At 41.3% G+C, this 25164-nt stretch overlaps 1 protein-coding gene across 1 annotated transcript in view; it reads right to left on the reverse strand.

Moving 5' to 3' along the window:
• VPS36 (vacuolar protein sorting 36 homolog) overlaps positions 1–8774 on the reverse strand; it is a 30867-nt gene extending 22093 nt beyond the window's left edge. Inside the window, exons 1-3 of the mRNA XM_047079146.1 lie at positions 8659–8774; positions 2166–2234; positions 17–87 (exon numbers count right to left, since the gene is read on the reverse strand). Of these exons, the coding sequence (XP_046935102.1) occupies positions 17–87; positions 2166–2234; positions 8659–8754 (236 nt within the window). The 5' untranslated portion in view covers positions 8755–8774. The remainder of the gene's footprint in view (positions 1–16; positions 88–2165; positions 2235–8658) is intronic.
• Between the last annotated feature and the right edge of the window lie 16390 nt (positions 8775–25164).

Below are 25164 nucleotides of genomic sequence, written 5' to 3' on the forward strand. Positions count from 1 at the left end.
GTATGTAACACCTCACCTTTTCCCAATTCCAGCTGCCTGTTCTTCAATGAACACAATCTGGGAAAGAGGAATGGCCATGCAGCACTCCTAGGAGGAAATCATCAGAAAATATGACTCTTCAGACTCATCAGAGGGGGTACCTGGATGGCTCAGTCGGTTAAGCGTCCAACTTTGGCTCAGGTCACAATCTCACGTTTGTGAGTTTGAGCACCGGGTCAGGCTCTCTGCTGACAGTTCAGAGCCTAGAGCCTGCTTCGGATTCTGTGTCTCCCTCTCTCTCCCTGTCCCTCCTTCACTTGCACTCTCTCTCTCTCTCTCTCTCTCTCTCTCTCAAGAATAAACATTACAAAAAAAAAGACTCATCAGAAATCCTTGTTTTATAGCATTTAATACAGCATCATATACCTTTAAGGTACTTAATAATAAAAACAATTTTAAAAATTATAGTATGAATTTAGTCCTTAAGTAAACTGAAGAAAAACTGAATGAAACAGTACTGTGGTGGCATTTTGCTGCATAGAAGAACACAAGAGGTTGAAGAGAAACTGTTTTCCCTCTCTCTCTGCCCTTCCCTGACTCACGCTCTGTCTCTCTCTGTCTCAAAAATAAATAAACATTAAAAAAAAATTTTTTTAAATGGGGCGCCTGGGTGGCTCAGTTGGTTAAACATCCAACTTCGGCTCAGGTCATGATCTCACAGCTTGTGGGTTTGAGCCCCGCATCGGGCTCTGTGCTGAGGGCTCAGAGCCTGGAGCCTGCTTCAGATTCTGTGTCTCCCTCTCTCTCTGCCCTTCCCCTACTCACACTCTGTCTGTCTCTCTGTCAAAAATAAATAAACATAAAAAAGTTTTTTTTTTAAAGAAACTATATCTACCTTTGTTTTTACAGTAGGTACATCTTTTTAAAAGCACTACTTATATGAAAACTTTTTATATATATTCTTATAGGGAAGACAAAAAAAACCCAGAACAGGTAAATCAAAACCTGGAGTGTTCTATACGGGTGATTCTGTGGTTCTATATGGGTGATTCTATATGGGTGAGACACCTGTTCTGTGTCTCCCTCTCTCTCTCCCTCCCCACTCATGCTCTGTCTCTCTCTCAAAAATAAACATTAAAAAAAATTTTTTTTAATAAATAAATAAAAAGTAAAAGAATTAGACAACATTAACAGTTCTAGGTTGTGCCTTACCAAAAAGGTCAATATCCCCATGAAAGGAGATTGATTCTTGGGGCTAAAAAGAGTCAGATTTTACAATAGTTAGTGGCCTTTAAAGAGCCTCAGTACAGTATATACTTTGCCTATAAAATAAAAATGTCATGGTGGGGGGGGGGCAGCAATTATGAAAATAACACAGATTGCTTATTTACTGGCAACACTGAAATTTGCACATACACACACACACACTTTCAAGTTAAAGCTCTTTGGAATAAAAATAGCTTTATACATGGAACTTGTTTTCTCTTCCTAGAAATGAAAAAACAGGGAGGTTTCTCCTCTTGCTGAATGACTTTGAGGCCATTCTTCCCAGTATCTAGGTTAAAGTATCTACTTCCCAGCAGACCCATACTCCAGATTCTCAGTCAGGAAGTTTGTTTGGAGGACCTCTGACAACAGGTGGGAGAAATACTGCCGTTACACACGGAACATTCAGGTATGCAGTAGGCTGACTGGTGTTTAAAAATGGAGTGACCATGAGTCTCTCTCTGTTTAGCAACTATAGACTTTTCTGAGCTGAATGAAGGACAGCCTCTAACTCCTCTATCTGCACTCCATTCAGAGATCAAATGATACACTTCTTGACATCGTGAAAATAGAAATTTAAAAAAAAATTTTAATGTTTTATTATTTATTTTAGAGAAAAAGAGAGCGAGAGCAAGCAGGGGAGGGGCAGAGAGAGTGGGAGACACAGAATCCGAAGCAGAACCCAGGCTCTGAGATGTCAGCAGAGAGCCTGATGCAGGGCTGCAACTCATGAGCCGTGAGATCATGACCTGAGCCAAAGTCGGACACTTAACCAACTGAGCCACCCAGGCACCCCGTGAAAATGGAAATTTATTGCATCTGTTTAATTCTGACAGACATACAGACAGACAGACAGAAAGAGACTTCAGGGATTTAAAACCTACAACAGATTAAAAAAACCCAAAAAACCTTTATCTTACATGATTTTTCTGATCTCTCCAAATTAGTCGGTGTGTACTAAGAAGGAGGGTCCCAGCATCAAATTTTATCTAGAAAGACAAGATCATCACAAAATATTAATGATGTATCACTTAATGCAGTCCAGATTTTCTTCCTCATAAATTACACACAAAAAAAGTTAATCATATAAATACACATTTGAGAATTAGGCTTACCACAAATTAAAGAGAAGCAATGCTATATGCTTCATAAGCTGTATATATACATATATATACAGTATGTATATATACATATATGTATATATACAGTATGTATATATACATATATGTATATATATGTATATACACAGCCCTGATAAAATTAGGAAAAAATTGCAAACAACCAAATGAGTAACAATAGGGTAGTAGTTAAATCAAGTACGATACACTCATACTGTGGAATCCAAGCAGAGGTTAGGAAGAATGAGATATAGCTCTATGGACTGTCACAGAACTATACAACAGAGTTAGTGGGGAAAGAAAGCAATTTACAGCCTATTACACATAATGTAATCAGACAGAAATAGAGATAACCTCCGTATCTCAAACTTCATGTGAGATATATGCATGTGTCTACACACACATACATACACACATACACACCGCCCCCCCACACACACGTAGTATAAAAAGATATAAATGGAATACTCAGTGATCTGTTAACAATGATTATCTCAAAAAAGTGTGAGGAAATGGGAAGAAGAGAAGCAAAGGCCCCCTTTTTTAAACTATCCATTTCACTACTGATTGAATTTTTTACCATGAGATTGAATTTGTTATATAATACTCATATAATTTTTTAAAATAATTTTTAAATAATAAGAAAATAGACATAAACCTACAAAAATAAGTGTGGCTAGAGATTCAATCAATGACACTGGGACAACTGGGTTCTCCAGTAGAGAAAAATAATAATAATAATAATGACAATGTTGGATTTATACCTAATATACTTTACCAAATTAAATTCTAGATCAAATATTAGAGTTAAAAAAAATTATAAAAGCACTAGAAAAAATGAGAGAATTTAAAAAAAATTTTTTTTAACGTTTATTCATTTTTGAGAGACAGAGAATGAGCGGGGAAGGGGCAGAGAGAAAGGGAGACACAGAATCCAAAACAGGCTCCAGGCTCTGAGCTGTCAGCACAGAGCCCGACACAGGGCTCAAACTCACGAACTGCAATATCATGACCTAAGCCGAAGTCAGGTGCTCAACCGACTGAGCCACCCAGGCGCCCCGAGAATTTTTTACATAATGTAAGAGAAGGTTTTTCTAAGAAAAACACTAAGCTCATTAGCATTAGAGGCAAAGATTTATAAAGTGAACTCCACACACACATGCACACAAATTCCTTGTACCAAAAAAACACCAAGGCGAAGATGGCAGACTGGGGAAAATAACTGAAACTCACATCAGAGACAAAGGGCTAATTTCTGTAACGTATAAAGTACTCTTACAAATCACTTTTAAAAAATAGCCTGTAATCCATCAGAGAAATGGGCAAAGACTATTAACAGAAAGTTCACATAAAAGGAACTACAATGACTCTTAAGCACATTAATAGATGCCCAACCTTGCAGATAACAAGAAAAAAGCCAATTAAGAGAACATGAGGGCAGTCCATCCAGGAGATTGGCAGAGGTCCAAAAGCTTGGTAACACCGTGCAAGTGAAATGTTAGCGAAATAAGCACTTGCACACCTTGTTGGGAGGGACAACCTCCACTGAGGGCAATAGATTAATCTATCAAAAATACAAATACACATATCCTTTGATCCAATTTATCTACAGATGAATCCACACATGTGCATAATCATACACTACTATGTTATTCATTGCTGTTTGTGAAAAGCAAAATATAGGAAATAAGTTAAATGCCCATCAACAGAGAAATATACATCCACACAATGAACTAGTACTCAGTGATTACAAAGAAATCAGGAGGCTCTATCATAGTAAAGTATTTGATAAAATCTAAGATGCCACTGATTATGAAATGCATCCTGATTCTGGTTGTTAAAATGTGTGTGTGGGGGGGGGCGGGGAAATGGACATTTAGAATTGATGAAATATGGTAAATTCTCCACACAGATGAAGTGAAAAAAGCGAGATGCAACACTCTGTATGCATAGCATATTACAAATTTACATCTTAAAAAAGGAAACACAATTTATACAAATACCTATGCATGATACATATGCACAGCTCTCCAGAATGATGCACTGGTTAGCCTCTGAGGGGGAACTGAGTCACAAAGAGACAAAGGTGAAAGGGAGACTTTTAACTTTATACTTTTTGTGGTTTTTGAATTTTTGTCATGGGATTGTATCACCTACCCAAAATATAAATGTAAAAAATGTTTTTAAAAACTGTAATACAGGGGCACCTGGGTGGCTCAGTCAGTTAAGCATCTGACTCATGATTTTGGCTCAGGTCATGCCTGAGCTATTACTGAGTTCGAGCCCCGAGTCGGGCTTGCTGCTGTCAGGGCAGAGCCCACTTCGGACCCTCTGCCTCTCCTCTCTCTCGCTCGCTCACTCAAAAATAAATACACATAAAAAAGAGATTTTTAAAACTTCTTTTTTGTCAATGAGTAAGATTTCCCTTTTCCAAAAGCAAGTATTTTATCAACTTGAGTGCCTGGTGCTACGTTACAGCACAACAGTTCTGATTAAGCAGATGCACTTTCTCGCACTGAAATTCAAGCATAAGGATGTAAGTTAAAGCTGAAGGCAGAGTATATTCCATTACTGTGTCAATTAACAATGTGCGCATGTAATGCTGATGCTCCAAGTGAAGATATTGTGTAATAGTTCCTTCCCTTCAGGGATTCCAAGGGATTATGAGCTAAACCTGATAGACAAGTTTAGGCTGGTTTGCTCCAGCCACTCAGAGCTAGAACAATTTTAACTACTTCAAAGTTGATGTAACTTAGGCTTTTGCTGGACAAGCTCTTACCCTGTTTTGTTTTGTTTTTAGTTAACATTTTTCTTTTATAAAAGTAATACAGTGTAGAAAATTTGAAAAAAAAAATGGAAGTCTAAAAAAGAAAATGAAATCACTCATAATCATACCAGCCAGAGTGTATGTGTGTGTGTATATGTGTGTGCATGTGTAAATAATCTTTAAATAAAATGAAGCCATTATATTTGTAGTTTTATAAGTAGCTTTTTTCAGTTAGCAGCCTCTCATTAGTAATTCCTCATGCTGATTAAGGCATATCCCATTTAATTAACAAAACCCTACGGTGGTCACTGAGATTGCTTCCAATTTTCCCTATATGTAATAATATATAATATATATAATAGTGCTGAGATGAGCATCCTCATTCATTAAATGTTTATGCATCTCTGATTACTTCCCAAGGGTAAATCCCTAAAAGTCAAACAGCTAGCTGGAAGAAAATAAACATTTTCTAAGTCTCCCAGTACATGCTGCCAACTTGCCACTTTATACACTACTAACCTGCTTTCATTATTATTTAAATTAGCTGAGGCTATAGAAGCTTTTGTGAATTTAAACAAATGACCTGTCTACGCTACTTAAGAAAACATACTGTGTGGTCATAACGGGTCCATGAAAACTGTGCCTGTAGAAACAAGCAGGTGCTCATTTATTCACAAGAGACGCTTGGGCGGTGGGAAGAGCCCAGTCTACTCTAAATGTGTCACCTCAGATGGGTCACAGTTTTCTCAACTGTCAACTGAGTGTCCTCATCTTTGGGAGGATTCACTATATTAAGCATTACATAAAGAGTCTGGCACTGGTGACTGCTACATTTGTGAAAGCATTGTAGCACAGTCAATTAAGCAGAGCCTTTGGGAGTCTGATCAACAGAAATTTAACTCCTGTCTCTCCTGATAACCAACTTTGTGGGCAAGTCACTTTCTAAGAGTTATTTTCTCATCCATAAAATACTCACCTCATATGCCCAGTAATAGGATTAAATGAGATTGTACGTAAAGCTCCTGGCACATAGTAGGTACTCCTATTATTTAGGTCTCTTTTTTTTCACGTATTTCACACCCACAATGAGCCAAAAGATACAAGGATGAGTAAGGCACACTTTCTGCCCTCCAGGAGCGTCCACCTGGCCTATGAGACAGCCACGTGCATGCCTGCCTGAGGAACGTGTTGGGACGCAAAGCTATGAAGGCTAAGCAGTCTGGACTGGAGTGTCCTAGACCAAGGGAGCCAGGGAAAGACACTGAAAGGGAACTTGACCAGATCTGGAGGCTGATAAGGAGCTTCCTAGAGTCTTCAGACTGCATGAGGTCTGGAAGCTTTCCAGCAGATGGAGGAAGCCAGGACATGGGACTTCCCCCTAGGAATCAGTCTAGCCCTCAGTCACACCGGGGACAGCTCAGCAAGTGACTCATTAGATGCAGCTCAGGGACCACAGCGGTGAGCAAGCTTGTCTTAGAGCTCTGCTTCCATTTCAGGACACCTACATTCCTCCCTCACTACCCTCAGCCTTTAAAAAAAATTTTTTTTTCAACGTTTATTTATTTTGGGGACAGAGAGAGAGACAGAGCATGAACGGGCGAGGGGCAGAGAGAGAGGGAGACACAGAATCGGAAACAGGCTCCAGGCTCTGAGCCATCAGCCCAGAGCCCGACGCGGGGCTCGAACTCACGGACCGCGAGATCGTGACCTGGCTGAAGTCGGACGCTTAACCGACTGCGCCACCCAGGCGCCCCTACCCTCAGCCTTTAGAACAGTTAAGAATTCTCCACGAGATCAAAGGATCTTAACTAAATTCTTCCCAGTACTTTTTTGTTAATCCTCTGATAACTATATCTACTTGTCCATTAAAATAGGCAAAAAAACCAAAACCAAAACCAAAACCAAAAACAAAAAAAACAAAAAAAAAAACCTTAAAGGAAACACTAGAATTCACTGATTGAGCAATGGTTTTGCATATACAGGTCCTAATGGTTTTGACTTGTTATGGTCTTAAACGGACGTAGTTGTATTATGTGCCAGCCAAGATGCTCCTAATTTGCATACTGGAGTTACATACAACAACAGAGGGTGGTGTTCTGCAAAAGTGTGACTTCCAGCATGGACTGTCTTTAGGGGAGTTTCTGAAGACCAATCTATCATCGTCAGCATTCAGTTCTGAATGCTGAAGTTGATCATGCTTCCTATTTAAAACAGTTCCAAGGGTGTAACCTTCATTCAAAAACCATTTAGCTTGTCACTCGGACCAAGAGATGCAAACCCAATTGCGATCAAGTTAACCAAAGTGCTGAGGCAGGAAATGGAGTAAAACCAAGCAAGTTATTTAAGAAAAAGACCCTGCCTTGATAAGAGAGGAAACAGTACGTGGAAAATGCCCTCAGGGAGGCAGAGCACCTGGGTCCGGTGTCACGTCAGCTGCGCCTGTAGACAGCTGGGTAACCCCTGCCCTCCATGACCTAGGAGGAAGGAAGCCTCGAGCTTCTGCAAGCACCGACCAGGAAAAGCTATGGGTCAAGGAACAAATGCAAAAGTACGGAAGGAAGTTTCATCAATAACACCACAAAGAAGATGAGAGAGCAGGTGAAAAATTCTGGAAACTAAAAATCCTGGTTAGAATAAGCGGGTTTCGAACATTTTTCTGATCAGGACCAAACTTCCCCAGAAGATACGGCCTGACTGCATTGGCAAACAGCTGCGGCTGAGGCCAGCAAGTCTGTTCAGGGTCACGTCCACCTGGGACAAAGCCAGGGCACCTGCTTCTCCTGCACGGAGCACCCCTCCCTCTCCCCTACTCGCCCCCCACCCCCGCCCCTTTAAATCCTTCTGGTTTCGCCGGGACGGGGAGGATAGGCTTCGGGATGTGAGTCCACAGTCTTCCCAGGCCGCCTGCCTCCTGAGTAAAGCAGCCTATTCCCCAGCGCTCGTGTCTGGAGTACGGATCTTCCCGCGGGGCGCCGCCCGGGCTGAGCCGAGCCGGTTCCCCGGGAGGTAACAGTCGGACGGAAGTCTCCACCAGACGCTCACGCCGGGCTAGTAACACTTGTCTCCATTCGCAAGCGCCTCTCCCAAGGTTTGCGCCCGGGTGACAAGGCATGGCCTACCACATCACTTCACTAAACAAACGCTCAAGACTCCTTCCTTAAGTCATTCCAGGAAAAAAAAAGGGGGGGGGGGGCGGAAAGGCGATCAGTGAGACCCGGACACGCTTCTCAGAAACCCCTGCGGGGCACTGTCCGCCGCTCGCTGGGGCAGACCGCACGCCCGCCGGCCGCACCCGGCTCGGCGAGGCACCCCGGCCAGCGAGCCGGACAAAGGAGGCACCGTCCCGGCGCGGCCCGCCGTCACCGCGCCGGATCCGGGCCCGAGGAGCAGGCACCCGGCCAAGCCGTCTGCCGTCCCCGCGGCTCCCTGAGCGCGGCCGCCCAAGCGCCGTGGCGTGCGGACCCGGCACCCGGGCGGAGGCCCCTCAGGCTGGCCAGACCGCGCACCCGTCCCCGAGGCCGCCTCTACCTTCTCCTCGCCGTCGTAGATGCGCACGCCGCGCTGCTGGATCACCAGCGTCTCGTTGATCTCCAAGAGGCCGCTGGTCCACACGAAGCGGTCCATGGCCGCCGGCAGGCCGGCCTCCGCCGCTCGCCCGCGCCGGCGCTCCGGGGACGGGAGCCCAGCGCTGAATAGTCTGCGGCGCCCCCTGGCGGCGGGCGGGGCGGAGGCGGGCAGGGAGGGAGCGTGCCCGGGAAACCTGGGGTCGTGCGTAGAGCGCCCCCTGGCGGTCAGTCGGCCGGTGGCCCGGCGGGGTCGTCCACCCCATCCTTTGTCCAGTTCGGGCACAAACCCGGAGCTTGCAAGGGACTTCAAGGGAGGCCAGGACGCAGCTTGGACTTCCTTATTGTGCATTATCCCTTGTATTTGTGCCGTTTTCTTGTCACTGCCCAGCATGTTGTCACGTTGTAAATAATACTGGAACTTTTCTTTCCAAATGAAGATTTATGGCCTGAACTGTTCTCTACACAGCTGCAATCAGTATGGAAGTACTACCTTGGTCCCCGCCCCCCTCCTTTTTCCCCATTAAAACCATTTTCATTTAGGGGTGCCTGGCTAGCTCCGTTGGGAGAGCATGTGACTCTTGATCTCAGGGTGGTAAGTTCAAGTCCCACACTGGAGTGGAGCCTGCTTTAAAAAAAAATCATTTTCATTTAAACATTTTCAGTATCATGAGTTTACTCTAGACGATATTTTAATGTGTACATCTTCCATAATTTATCTGTGCGTTGGTACCCACAAACCCTGGCAGCTCCCACCTGCAGGGCTTCTGTTGCTACCCCTTTCCTTTTATTTATACACTTTGCATTATTTGTAGTGCTACAATTGATATATTTTGGGGCTTTTAGGATTATTTTCTTAGTGTGTCTTTCCAAAATAGAATTATTGCTTTAAAGAGTTTGCACAAATTTTAGCTTGCTACATATTGGGTACTTATTTAACCAGGATGCAGTGCCACCAGCAAATTGGTCTTTTTCCCAGGCTAAGTAGCTCTGTCTATATTAGATGTTATCACTTTTGTTATGTTTGCTACTTGATAATGATTTTATTCTTTTATTTTTCATTTACTGATGAGGCTATTTCTCAATGCCTTTTAATCGAAAGAAAATCCTTGTCCTGAAGAATGGCTAACACCATATGAAGTTGGACAGCCTCCACTTAAGAGGATAGGATTATTAATTTAGACCAAATTAAACTGGCCAGGAGAAGAAGAGGCACAGAAAAGCAGATGGAGAAGGAGCTGCTGGTGAGGTAGGAATTCAACCAGGAGAGCGTGGTGTCCTGGAAGCCAAATAAAGACAGACTGTTAAGGAGAAGGAAAGAGCCTGTGTAAAAATCTGCTCACGGGTCAAGACCATGGGAGTGAGGATTCCTCACTGCTTTGACTTATTGGTGGAGTTATTGGTGGCCTTGACAAGAGTGAGTGCAATGGAGGGGCGGAAGAACAAGTCCTAATGGAGCGGTCTTAAATGAGAAAAAGAGGAGAGGAATTGTAGATAGGGAATAGAGACCACTCCTTTGAGGACTTTGCTGCAAAGGAGAGCAAAGAAATGGGTTGGTAACAGGAAGGCGGAGTGAGGCTGAGAAGTTTGGATTGTTTGTTAATTTGTTTTCCAGGTAGAAAAAAATAATCGTATGTCTGAATGCTGAGAGCAGTGATTGAAGGCAAAGCACTGGTAGGCGGTGACAGAGGGGGATGTGCTTGGGTGATGTCCTTGAGAAGATGAGAAGGCACAAGAGAGGGTCAGAGACGTTTCTGTCATCAGAGGAGAGCAGGGTATGTGAGGCGGGGAGATTTTGCGGTGGGAGTCTGCAAAAATTCCCTGGACTGATTTTCTCGGAGGAGGAAGCAAGACTGGAAGAGGGGGGAGAGGCGTGAGGAGGTATGAGCGCATACCTAAGGATACTATGATTGCCTGGCCTGCTCGAAGTTTGCTAACACGCAGAGTGAAGCCAGAGGAGCACTACTCCAGCCCCATTCAGGGGCAAAACCTAATGGGAGAGTAGGAAAGACGTGGATTTGATTTGGCATGTGGTTTTGCCACACCATGGCTTGAAAGAGGCAATGAAGTATAAGCAAGCCCAGTACTAGATTACTTCGTTCTCTGTAAGTGATCCGTTCTATCTGGAACCTGTTTAAGAGTTTCTCATTACCCCTGAGGTCCAGAAATTTCACCAGGTCAGAGATTGTGGGCCTGTATCCTTCTCCATTGTCCTGCCTGTGAGATGATGGTCCTTTTAAATTTGAAGGCTCAAGTTTCTGTCCCCTTCAAGAAAGTGTTCCTCTGTTATTTCTTTGATTATTACTTCTGGTCTATGTGTTCTTTTTTGCCCCTTTAGGACCTTTGATTACTTGTGTGTTTTAGGTCCATCGTAGCTGTTTCCCATGACCCCTACCTTTCACCCTATCGTGTTCATTTCTATATATTTTGGGGCTAAATTTGTGTTAACAGTGACCACTCATTTTTCCAATTCTTCTGTTGAATTTTTTAATTGGGACTTTTTGAAGTTCTCAAATATTTTCTAGTTCCAGAAACACTAGAATGTTCTGATTATATCTACACAGAATTCTCACCGCATTTTTAATAACATTTTCTTCTATGACATCCCTGAATTCACACTCCACAGTAGCCTCCTATTCTAATTCATCTTGTTCCTTCTTAAAGCTGCTGTTTCCTTAAGCGTCTTATGATCACTTTTGCTTTTCTATATCTGTGAGATCTCCCGGTGCCTATGCAAGGCACCCTACTGGGATCTCACATGGCAAGGACTGACAGGTGGTTTTTCCCAGGGAACCATAGGCAAGTAGGTCAGTAAGTTGAGAACATCTCTTTGGAGCTATTTAAAGACAGGCTTCTCTGACTTCAACCTACTCACTCATTAAACCACTATTGAAAAACTACTCATTAAATACCCGCTATGTGTCAGGCACTGTTCAACTCCTTTCCAGTGCTGCTGGCAAGAGAAGCCGCTGATTTCTCCCAAGCTGAGCAGGCCTGGCACTCGGGCGAGGGGAGGGAGACACTCCTCACAGGTGCAAAACTTGAGGAGGTGCCAAAAAAATTCAGTAATCGAGAAAAATGATATGTTAAAGAAATGTTTGGTGTTTTTTTTTAATTCTTTTTTCTTAATTAACTATATTCCCCATGCTGTACGTGGTATCCCCATGACCTATTCATTCCATCCCCTCACCCATTTTGCCCTTCCTCCCATCCCCTTCCCCTCTGGCAACCATCAACTTGTTCTCTGTATTTATGGGCCTCTTTCTGCTTTTTGTGTATTCACTTATTTTGTTTTCTAGATTCCACATATGGGTGAAACCATGTGGTATTTGTCTTTCTCTGTCTGACTTATGTCACTTAGCGTCATGCCTTCTATATCCATCCATGTTGCCACAAATGGTAAGATCTCATCCTTTTTATGGCTGAGTAATACTCCTTGTATATATATACCACCTCTTTATCCATTGGTCTATTGATGGACAGTTGGGCTGCCTCCATACCTTGGCTATTATAATCAATACTGCAATAGACATAGAGATGCAGATATCTTTTTGAATTAGCGTTTTCACTTTCTTTGGGTAAATACCCAGTAGTGGAGTTACTGGGTCATAAGGTAGTTCTATTTTTAGTTTTTTGATGAACCTCCATACTGTTTTCCACAGTGGCTGCATGAATTTGCACTCCCACCAAAGTGCATGAGGGTTCCTTTTTCTCCACATCCTCACCATGTTATTTCTTGTCATTTTGAATGTAGCCATTCTGAAAGGTGTAAGGTGACATCTCATTGTGGTTTTAGTTTGCATTTTCCCAGTGGTTAGTGATGTTGAATGTCTTTTCATGTGTGTGTTGGCCATCTGTATATCTTCTTTGGAAAAATGTCTATTTGGGTCCCCTGCCCATTTTAGTTGGCTTATTTGTTTTTGAGGGGGTTCAGTTGTATAAGGTCTTTATATATTTTGGATATTAACCCCTTATCAGATGTATCATTTGCAAATAACTTCTCCCATTCAGTAGGTTGCTTTTTTGTGTTGTTGATGCTATCCTTTGCTGTCCAAAAGCTTTTTATTTGGGTGTAGTAAAGCAATGTGTTTTTTTTTAACAAGATGAATTCAAAAAAATCTATGATAAGCAAAATATTAATTTTAAAGGCAAAATCAACAGTCCAGGACTACAGCAAGGAGAGTGAAGTCAGGCCATGCATGTGAGGGCACTTACTTGCCTTACCCTGGTCTGTCCTTCAAGTCCCAAAGCTGCATGCCAGCCCATGTGACCGAGGGGTGGAGGAAAGACTCCCTCTCTTTTCCCATGGCTCTGCATTTCTCCTAATCATGGAGTCACTGATCTGTAGCAGAGTTTTTATAAGAAAGGTAAGACTCTTTCCAACATACAGAAACCATCTTTTCTCCACTGAATTAAGTCACCACCGATATCATGTTCTAAAATTCTGTGTATGTTCTGGTCTATTTATGACTCTTTTCTTCTGTCTTTTCATACTTTTCATTTTATATCATGACTGTATCCCAAAGCACTAAACATTGACATTTTATTTTTTATTTTCATTTTAGAGAGAAAGAGCATGCAAGCAAGGGAGAGGGGCAGAGGGAGAGAGAAAGAATCCACACTGAGTGTGGAGCAATCCTGGGATCATGACCCGAGCCAAAATCAAGAGTTGGATGCTCAAATGACTGAGCCACCCAGGCACTCCTATTTGACATTTTAAACATGGTAATATGCCATCATTACCTGTAACCATTTACTGTCATTTCCTGATTTTTTACCGTTAGATTATTTATATCTTTTTGCCTTTTCTCCTATTAAAAGTGGCATCATGTAAGCTAAGTGTCCTAGTCTGATGTGGAATTGTGCAGTTTCTCCTGGATTTTGCAATGATCAAAATGCTGGGTAGTATGGACATGAAAACAAGGTATGCATTCTACCCTACCCTTGAGGGGCATACACTTCACAGTAAACAAATGTGCCTGACACATGACAGCTGCTGGGATAGACACCTGTACAAGGGTTTTCTCTTTCTAGGCTGGAGCAAGGAGAAATGTCATGTGTCTCAGACATGTTAAGAGATAAGAATGGAGTAGGCCAGAGTACCTGCCTGGTAGTTCATCCAAGAATGAGAACAGGGCATCTGTATTAGTCAGAGTTCTCCAGAGAAAGAGATGGAATAAAGAATTAATGCATATGGTTATGGACGCTGGCATGTCCAAAATCTACAGTAAGGGCAGGCAGGCTGGAGACTCAGGAGAACTAAAGGTACAGTACAAGTCCAAAGGCCATCATGGCCATCAATTTGGAGAACTAAAAAGACCAGATGTTCCAGTTTGAATCTGAAGGCCATCTGTTGCAGAAGTTTTCTTGCTGGGAATGGGGAGAGTCAGACTTTTATTGTGTCCAGGCCTTCAGCTGATTAGACGAGGCCCACCACATTATGAAGGGCAATCTGCTTTACTCAGAGTCTGCCAATTTAACTGTCAATCTCACCCAAAAACACCCTCACAGAAACACTCAAAATAATATTTAACCAGGGGTGCCTGGGTGGCTCAGTTGGTTAAGCATCCGACTTCGGCTCAGGTCGTGATCTCGTGGTCCCTGAGTTTGAGCCCCACATCAGGCTCTGTGCTGACAGCTCAGAGCCTGGAGCCTGCTTCACATCCTGTGTCTCCCTCTCTCTCTGCCCCTCCCCTGCTCATGCTCTGTCTCTCTCTGTCTCAAAAATAAATAAAAACATTAAAAAAAATAATATTTGACCAAATATCAGGGCACCCTGTGGCCTAGCCAAGTTGATATAAAATTAACCATCATAGCAACTAACTGAAAGCAGAAAGTGGTTGAAATCCAATGCACAGGGCTGTCAGTATTCCCAGGGCTGACTTGGGAGAAGTGCTCAAACATCAGAGCCAGGGAGAAGGAAAGCTGAGAAGCCAGCAGGGACAGGAAAAAGACCCTCTTTTCCTCAGGATGCAACAGTCAAGATTAAAATTGTTCAACACAGCTCCCTAAAAAGAAGAGAGATAATAAAAGTGTACACAGTTGAGTTCTGTGATCTGAGGGTTCCACTCCATGTATGGAAAATGGTACAGGACCCCTGTGTCTTGTGAGCTGTGGGAGAGAAAGCCCTAGAATGCAATCTCATGACCAAAGCTACACTCCCCGCCCACTCCCCCCCCCCGCCACACACCACAGGTTATACATGTTTTAAGTATCTTCATAGCTCATAAAACTTGAGACCAAAACCAGGTCAAAAATATGAGAAGAAAGCTAGAGATAGTAGAAGAACTTAATTTTTGACTTTTGTTTTTCTGTGGACATTATGTTCCCCTTCTAAAATATAATTTTTTAATTACGATATTCCTCTGTAATAGTGGTAGAGTGTTTAAAACAACTGGTACATGTATTGCTACTATCACTACTTAAAATTATTCTACATTATGATTTTCTTGAAGTACGTAATGGGAAGATTTTTGTTGTTATAAGACTATATAGATTATCATTGGAGCACTTGGGTGGCTCAGTAGGTTAGGCATCTTTCGGCTCAGATCATGATCTCACGGTTCGTGAGTTCAGACCCTGCTCTGCGCTGGCAGTGTGGAACCTGCTAGGGATTCTCTCTCCCTCTGTTTCTGCCCCTACCCACCGCCCCCCCCCCCGCCGTCTGTCTGTCTCTCTCTCTCTCTCTCTCTCAAAAATAAACACTTTTTAAAAAGGACTATATAGATCATCATAGTTGCTATATTATTTGGAACTCTAGTTCTTAACTAAAAGCAGGATGTGTTTGTTTTTTGATTGAGGTAAAATTGGTATGTATAATTTGACCTCTCCATTCATTATAAAGTGATCGCCTCTGAAAGTCTAGCTATCATCCATCACCATACATTTGACCTCCTTTGCCCATTTGATCCACCCCTACCCCCTCCCCTCTGGTAACCACCAATCAGCTCTTTGTGTCTATAAGTTTTTCTTTTGTTTGCTCATTTGTTTTGTTTTCTTTTATTTTTAGATTCCACATAGGAGTGAAATCCTATGTTTTCTTATCTTTCTCCCTCTGACTTATTTCACTAAACATAACACCCTCAAATCCATCCATGTCATTGCAGATGGCAAGATTGCAAACCTTTTTATGACTAATATTCCACTGTCAATGTGTGTGTGTGTGTGTGTGTGTGTGTGTGTGTGTGTATGCACACCACCACCTCTTTATCCATTCAGCCATCGATGGACACTTAGGTTGCTTCCATATCTTGACTATCGTAAATGATGCTGCAGTAAACATAGGGGTGATATATATTTTTGAATTAGTGTTTTCATACTCTGGATAAATACCCAGAAGCGGAGTAACTGGGTCATATGGTAGTACTATTCTTTTTTTTTTTAATATTTATTTTTTTTTGAGACAGAGAGAGACAGAGCATGAACGGGGGAGGGTCAGAGAGAGGGAGACACAGAATCGGAAGCAGGCTCCAGGCTCTGAGCTGTCAGCACAGAGCCTGACGCGGGGCTCAAACTCACGGACTGTGAGATCATGACCTGAGGCAAAGTCGGATGCTTAACCGACTGAGCCACCTAGGTACCCCATGGTAGTACTATTCTTAAAGTTTTGAGAAGTAAACATATTTCTGAACCAATTTACATTCCCACCAACAGTGTACAAGGGTTTCCTTTTCTCCACATCTTTGCCAATACTTGGGTTGTTTGTTTTCTTTTTCAATGATAGTCAATCTAAGCAGTGTGAGGTGATATCTCATTGTAGTTTTGATTTGCACTTCCCTAATAAATAGTGATGCTGAACAAGCATGATGTGTTTTGCCTCCAGGGAGCATGGCCATTCTCATTCATAAAGAAAGGAGTCTCCGGGCACCTACATGGCTCAGTTGGTAGAGCATCCAATTCTTGATTTTAGGTCTTGATCTCAGAGTCATTAGTTCAAGTCCCACATTGGGTGTGGAGCCTACTTTAAAAAAAGCAGGGTGGGGGGAGTCTCATCATCACTAATTCTCTTTTTCTAAGAGAAGAGATCATGAAAAATGACATTAGAAATTGCTCATCTTGATAGCTATAAAGTGAGACTAATGGAACAAAGTATTCTCAGGTAAAAGTTTTACTTGAGTAGTTTGGGGACTAAAAACAATTTACAGATGACATGATACTATATATAGAAAGTCCTAAAGGCTCCAACCAAAAACTACTAGAATAAATGAATCCTGTAAAGTTGCAGATTACAAAAGTAAAGCACAGCAATCGGTTGCATTTCTATACACTTATAATGAAGTAGCAGAAAGAGAAATTTAAAAAACAATTCCACTTGTAATTGCACCAAAAAGAATACAATACCTAGGAATAAACTTAACTAGGGAGGCGAAAGCCCTATACTCTGAAAACTATAAAACATTGACGAGAGAAATTGAGGACAACACAAACAAATGGAAAGACATTCCATGCTCATGGATTGGAAGAATTAATCTTGTTAGAATATCTATACTACCACTACCCAAAGCAATCTACCCTTTCAATGCAATCCCTATCAAAATAGCACAACATTCTTCACAGAACTAGAACAAACAATTCTAAAATTTGTATGGAACCAGAAAAGACCCCAAATAGCCAAAGTAATGTTGAAAAAGAAAACCAAAGCTGGAGGCATCACAGTTCTGGACTTCAAGGTATATTACAAAGCTGTAATCATCAAGACAGTATGGTACTGGCACAAAAATAGACAGACAGATCAATGGAACAGAATAGAGAACTCAGAAATGGACCCACAAATGTACAACCAACTATTCGTTGACAAAGCAGGAAAGAATATCCAATAGAAAAAAAGACAGTCTCTTCAACAAATGGTGCTGGGAAAACTGGACAGCAACATGCAAAAGAATGAAAATAGACCACTTTCTTATACTATACAGAGAAATAAATTCAAAATGTGTGAAAAACCTAAATGTAAGACATGAAACCATCAAAATCCTAGAGGAGAACACAGGCAGCAACCTTTTTGAACTTGGCCACAGCAACTTTCTACTAAACATATCTCTGGAGGCAGGGAAAACAAAAGCAAACATGAACAATTGGGATCTCATCAAGATATAAAGCTTCTGCTCAGTAAAGGAAACAATCAACAAAACTAAAAGGCAACTGGGAGAAGATATTTGTAAGTGACACATCTGGTAAACAGATAGTATAGAGAATCTATAGATTCTACAGAATTATAGAGAACTTATCAAACTCAACGCCCAAAAAACAAGCAATATAATTAAGAAATGGGCAGAAGACATGAATAGACATTTTTCCAAAGAAGACATCCAGATGGCTAACAGACACATGAAAAGATGCTCCACATCACTCATCATCAGGGAAATACAAATCAAAGCCACAATGAGCTACCACCTCACACCTGTCAGAACAGCTACAATTAACAACTCAAGAAACAATAATTTTGCTGAGGATGCAGAGAAAGGGGAACCCTCTTACACTGTTGGTGGTTATGCAAACTGGTGCAGCCACTCTGGAAAACAATATGGAGGTTACTCAAAAAATTAGAAACAGAGCTACCCTACCATCCAGCAATTGCACTACTGGGTATTTATCCAAAGGATACAAAAACGCTGATTCGAAGGGGCACATACACCCCAATGTTTATAGCAGCACTATCAACAATAGCCAAATTATGGAAAGGACCCAAATGTCCATCGACTGATGAATGGATAAAGATGTGGTATACATACACACACACACACACACACACACACACACACACACACGTATATACACACAATTGAATATTACTTGGCCATCAAAAAGAATGAAATCTTGCCATTTGCAACAACATGGATGGAACTAGAGTATGTTATGCTAAGCAAAATACTCAAATTTGGTATTTAAGAAACAAAACAGATGGACATAAGGGAAGGGAAGCAAAAATAATACAAAAACAGAGAGGGAGACAAACCATAAGAGACTCTTAAATACAGAGAACAAACAGGGTTTCTGGAGAGGCAGTGGGTGAGGGGTGGTCTAAATGAGTGATGGGCATTAAAGAGGGCACCAGATGGGATGAGCACTTGATGTTATATGTAAATGATGAATCATTAAATTCTAGTCCTGAAACCCATATTACACTATATGTTAACATGAATTTAAATTAAAAAAAAAAAGAATATCCATACTACCCAAAGCATTATGCAGATTGAATGCAATCTCTATCAAAATACCAATAGCATTTTTTACATAACTAGAACAAATAATGCGAAATTTTGTATGGAACCACAAAAGACCTTGACTAGTCAAAGCAATCTTGAGAAAGAACAACAAAGCTGGAGGTATCACAATCCCACATTTCAAGATACACTACAAAGCTGTAGTAATCAAAATAATATGGTTTTGGCACAAAACTAGACACATAGACAAATAGAAAAGAATACAGAGCCCAGAAATAAACCCATGATTATATGGTCAATTAATCTATGAAAAAGGAGGCAAGAATGGGAAGACAGTCTCTTCAATAAATGGTGCTGGGAAAACTGGATAGCTACGTGCAAAAGAATGAAACTGGACCACGTTCTTACACCATACCCAAAAATAAAATCAAAATGGAATAAAGGCCTAGATGTGAGACCTGAAACAATAAAACTCCTAGAAGAAAACATAGAGAATAATTTCTTTCATATTGGGCATAGCAACATTTTTCTAGATATGTCTCTTCAGGTAAAGAAAATAAAAGTAAAAATAAACAATTGGGACTACACCAAAATAAAATGTTATTGCATAGCAAAGGAAACCATCAACAATACAAAAAGGCAACCTACTAAATGAGAGAAGATATTTGTAAGTGGTATCTGATAAAGGATTATATAAAGAACTTATATACCTTTACACACACACACACATACACACACACACACACACACACACCCCAAAAAACAGTCCCATTAAAAATGGACAGAGGACCTGAATAGACATTTTTCTAAAGAATACATACAGATGGCCAACAGACCCATGAAAACTTGCTCATTACTAATTATCAGGGAAATGCAAATCAAAACCACAATGAGATATCACCTTATACCTGTCAGAATGGCTAGAATCAAAAAGACAAGAAACAAGCGTTGGTGAGGATGTGGAGAAAAAGGAAACCTTGTGCGCTGTTGATGGGAATGTAAATTGGTGTAGTCATCATGGAAAACATTATGGAGTTTCCTCAAAAAAACAAAAATAGCACTACTATCCAATCTAGTAATTCTACCACTGGGTATTTGCCCAAAGGAAATGAAAACACTAATTCAAAAAGATATATGCACCTCTATATTTATTGTAGCATTAATCATAACAGCCAAAGTATGGAGACAACCCAAGTGTCCACTGATAGATTAACAAAGAAGAGGTGGCATGAAATCTTGCCATTTGTGACAACATGGATGGATATAGAAGGCATTATGCTAAGTGAGACAAGTCAGATAAAGACAAATACCATATGATTTCACTCATGTACAATCTATGTCTTTTCTAGAATTTCATGTAAATGAAATCACAAGGTATGTAGTCCTTTGTATCTGGCTTCTTAAATGTAATGGCATATTTTTGAGTCTCACTCATAGTGAGATAATAGAAAATATGTATTGGTCTCTGCCCCTGGTTCCTGGCATAGAGCTTCTAAAACCCATGTAATTTCCTAAGTGATAAGGGCACTAGGAGCACCTTTCACTCTCTTGAGGAAACTCTTGGTGGGATTCTGGATGGGGGCTGGTCACCAGGAAGATCAAACCCTGATAAGAAGCTTGGAATCTTCAGGTCCTTCCGTGGCCTCCCACTTCTCCAGAGAATGGAGAGAGAGTGGAAACAGAGTTAATAATCGATCATGCTTACATGAGAAAGTCTTCATAAAATCCCAATAGTTTGGGGTTTGGAGAGCTTCCAGTTTGGTGAACTCATCCACACCAGGAGAGTAACACACCCCAACTCCACAGGGAGCAGAAGAAGCTCCTACACTCGGGACCCTTCCAGACCTTGCTCTATGTATCTCTTCATCTGGCTGTTCATCTGTATCCTTTATCTTTAAAAAATTAATAAACATACGAAAATACTTCTGAGGTTTATGAGCTGCTCTAGCAAATTTTAGCAAACCCCAAAGAAGGGTTCAGCAAATTTTAGCAAACCCCAAAAAGGGGTTCAGTCAGAAGCACAAGTGATAACCTAGGTTTCCACTGTCATCTGAAGTTGAAGGGCAGGAGTCTTGTAGGACTGAGTCCTTGGCCTGTGGGAGCTAACACTCTCCATGTCATGTTAGAATTGAATTAAATTGTAGGGTACCCAGTTGGTGTCACAAGTTGCTTGTTGTGGAGAAAGAACCTCCACACCTTTGGTGACCAGAGATGTCAGAAATGAAACATTCTATGTAACAGCTAAGACATGCTGGAAATAAAATCAGGGAGAGCTGAATGTTTCCCTGTACAGGAAGGAAAAAACTGAGTTTTTTCATTTTATCCATGTTGTCTTATTCAGTATTTTGTTCCTTCTTATTGCTAAGTAATTGTCAATTGTATGGCTATGTCACAATTTTTTTATCCACTCATTGGCTGATGGAGATTTCACTAATTTGCTGCTTAGGGCTATTATGAATAAAGATAGTATAAACATATGCGTACATGCTTTCATTTCTCCTGGGTAAATACTTAGAAGAGTAATTGCGGGGTCATATGGTGAGTGCATGGTTAACTTTATAAGAAACTGTCAAACTGTTTTCTTAAGTAGCTGTATCATTTTGTATCAGTACCAGTGGTGTATGAGAGTTCAAGTTCCTTGCCAAACTTCAGTATTGTCTATCTTTTAAGTATTAGCCATTTTAGTGGATGCATAGTGAGTGGTATTTCATTGATAGTAATTGCATTTTCCTGATGACTAAGAATGTTAGGTATCTTTCCATGTGCTTATTTTTGTCCCTATATGTTCTTTGGTGAAGTGCATTTTTTTTTTTTTTGCACATTGAAAAAATTGAGTTGTCAGAAGGCTTACATATCTTGGTATAAGTTATTAATATGCTTTGTAAATATTTTCTCCTACTCTGTAGTTTGTCTTTTAGTTTTCTAAAGTGTCTTTTGAAGAGCAAAAGTTTTCATTTTGATGAAATCCAGTGTACTGTTTCTTTTAGTTTGTGTTGTCTCCTATTTAAGAAAACTTTGCCTATCTAATCTTTGACAAAGCAGAAAAGAGTATCCAATGGAAAAAACACAGTCTGTTTAATAAATGTTGCTGGGAGAACTGGACAGCAACATGCAGAAGAATGAAACTAGACCACTTTCTTACACTACACACAAAAATAAACTCGAAATGGATGAAAGACCGGAATGTGAGACAGGAAACCATCAAAATCGTAGAGGAGAAAGCTGGCAACAACCTCTTTGACCTCAGCCACAGCAATTTCTTGCTCAACACATCTCCAAAGGCAAGGGAATCAAAAGCAAAAATGAACTATTGTGACATCATCAAGATAAAAAGCTTCTGCATTGCGAAGGAAACAATCAACAAAACTAAAAGGCAACCAACAGAATGGGAAAAGATATTTGCAAATGACCTATTGGATAAAGGGCTAGTATCCAAAATCTATAAAGAACTTACCAAACTCTACACCCAAAAAATAAATAATCCAGTGAAGAAATGGACAGAAGACATGAACAGCCACTTTTCCAAAGAAGACATCCAGATGGCCAACAGACACATGAAACAATGCTCAACTTCACTCATCATCAGGGAAATACAAATCAAAGCCACACTGAGATACCACCTCATACCAGTCAAGTGGCTGAACTGAACAAATCAGGAGACTATAGATGCTGGCGAGGATGTGAAGAAACAGGAACCCTCTTGCACTGTTGGTGGGAATGCAAACTGGTGCAGCTGCTCTGGAAAACAGTGTGGAGGTTCCTCAAAAAATTAAAAATAGAACTACCCTATGACCCAGCAATAGCACTGCTAGGACTTTACCCAAGGGGTAGAGGAGTGCTGATGCATAGAGGCACTTGTACCCCAATGTTGATAGCAGCACTTTCAACAATAGCCAAATTATGGAAAGAGCCTAAATGTCCATCAATGGATGAATGCATAAAGAAGATGTAGTTTATATATACAATGGAATACTACTTGACAATGAGAAAGAATGAAATCTGGCCATTTGTGGCAACATGGCTGGAACTGGAGGGTATTATGCTAAGTGAAATAAGTCAGAAAAAGGTACCATATGTTTTCACTCATATGTGGATCTTAAGAAACTTAACAGAAGACCATGGGGGAAGGGAAGGGGGTAAAAGTTACAGAGAGGGAGGCAGGCAAACCATAAGAGACTCTTAAATACAGAGAACAAACTCAAAATACAGAGAGTTGACGGGAAAGGGGAAGTGGGTGATGGGCATTGAGGAGGGCACTTGTTGGGATGAGCACTGGGTGTTGTATGGAAGCCAATTTGACAATAAATTGTATTTAAAATAGAAAGAAAACTTTGCCTAACACAAATCACTGATTTTTCTCCTAGGTTTTCTTCTTTTTTTTTTTTTTAATGTTTATTTATTTTTGAGAGAGACAGAGACAGAATGTGAGTGGGTTAGGGGCAGAGAGAGAGGGAGACACAGAATCCGAAGCAGGCTCCAGGCTCTGAGCTGTCAGCACAGAGCCCGATGCAGGGCTCGAACTCATCAGCTGTGAGATCATGACCTGAGCTGAAGTCGGACGCTCAACCCACTGAGCCACCCAGGTGTCCCCCCACCCCTGCTATGTTTTCTTCTAGAGGTTTTATTGTTTGAGTTCTTACATTTACGTCTACATTCCATTCTGAGGTTTGTTTGTTGTCGTGACCGGCGCGACAAACACCGAGGTCAGGGTCCTGAGGGTAGGGGAATGCAAGAAAAAAGAGAGAAGAGAAAGTTTGGGAACAGGAGGTTCCCCTGGGCTGATGGCCCAAGTGACGGCTTTATTGTTGCTGTACACAATCTTTTATAATATAAGACTCTTATGGATCAGGTCATTCTAAGAATAAACAGGTTTCACATGATCACTGCCAGCCAAAACATTTAGTTCTGTATACCTTGTGAACCTTGTGAACGGGTCACAAGACCTTGTTGATAGATTGCTAGCAAAACACAGTTCCCATGTTTGTGTCTATCTGACTCGGGGTAGAAAAAGGGAGGTAGCATTACTGCCAACACCTGCAGACCACAGGCTTCAGGAATTAACTCTCTCAGCCTTGACAAGGCTTTCGTATGCCCTTGAAAGTGGGGGAATGGGAGGGGGAACCACCGGGTTGGCATGAGTCAACAGGGAATGTTGCTCGACCCGGTCTCAGCCTGGCGCCGGGGCCCGGCCCCCCACAGTTTGTACAAGAGGTACGTTAAGGATCATGGTTGACACTTTCTCTGTGGATATCCAGTTGTCCCTGTACCTACCTGTATTAGTTGGAAAGATTATCCTTCTCTTCCATTGAGTTGTCTTGGAAACTGCAGAAAATCAAGTGACCATAGAGGTCTAAGTATATCTCTGGCATCTCTATTGAATTCCATTGATTTCTTTGTCTTTACACCAATGCCAGCTACACCGTCTTGGTTACTGTGGCTTTATAATACATTTTGAAATCAGGTAGTGTTAGTCCTCCGACTTTGTTGTTTCAAAATTGGTTTGCCTCTCTAGATCCTTTGCATTTCCATTTAACTTTCACAATCTGTCGATTTCTATAGAAAAATCTTCTAGGGTTTTTATTGGGATGGGATTGGATAGATCAACTTGGAGAGAATGGATATCTCAGCAACATAGGGTCTTGTGATGCGAAAACATTTTATCTGTCTCCATTTATTTAGGGTTTCTTTAATTTCTCTCAGCAATATTTTGTACTTGTCTGCAGAATGCTTTTGCCAGAACTTCCTAGCTTCTGAATCCAATGGTTCCTTTCAGTCTCAATCCTACTAGACCTCATCAGTGCCCAATGCTGGACTATTACGTCTTTCTTTAGCCACCTTCCTCCTTGGACTTTGTGTCCTAGCCCTGCCTTTGTCTTCCTTCTATCCTTTGGATGGTCCTATCCTGTTCTCCCACAGAGGCTCTCCTTGTTTCACAGGAGGGTGGTCAGAGATACTCCAGGTGGCTGCAGTTAAATGGTCAGCTGTGTTGTTGAAAAATTGTTCTGAAAGGACTTTTTCTCTTGGATCTTTTTAGAGAATGGTCTGCCTTTCCCCCAACAATTGTAGGATGATGATATTTTTAGAAAAGTGTCTTTAAAGAGATCCCATTCTTGGAGTGGGTAAGTCTGGAGACTGTGGGGAAAGTGCCATGTTGGAAAACCTAGCAGTTTTGCAGGATTTCCAACCCGCCATCTCAGCCTCTTGAGCTCTTCAGGGTTTTGTTTGGATCACTATTTTTAACCATGCCCCACACACATACACACACACTTTAGTTTACATAACATAAAATTACCATTTCAAAGGGAACAGCT

Source organism: Lynx rufus, unplaced genomic scaffold (genome assembly GCF_022079265.1).
Source record: "Lynx rufus isolate CCGP_SWC_20201006 ecotype Redwood Valley unplaced genomic scaffold, mLynRuf1.p SCAF_1, whole genome shotgun sequence".
Classification (NCBI taxonomy): domain Eukaryota; kingdom Metazoa; phylum Chordata; class Mammalia; order Carnivora; family Felidae; genus Lynx; species Lynx rufus.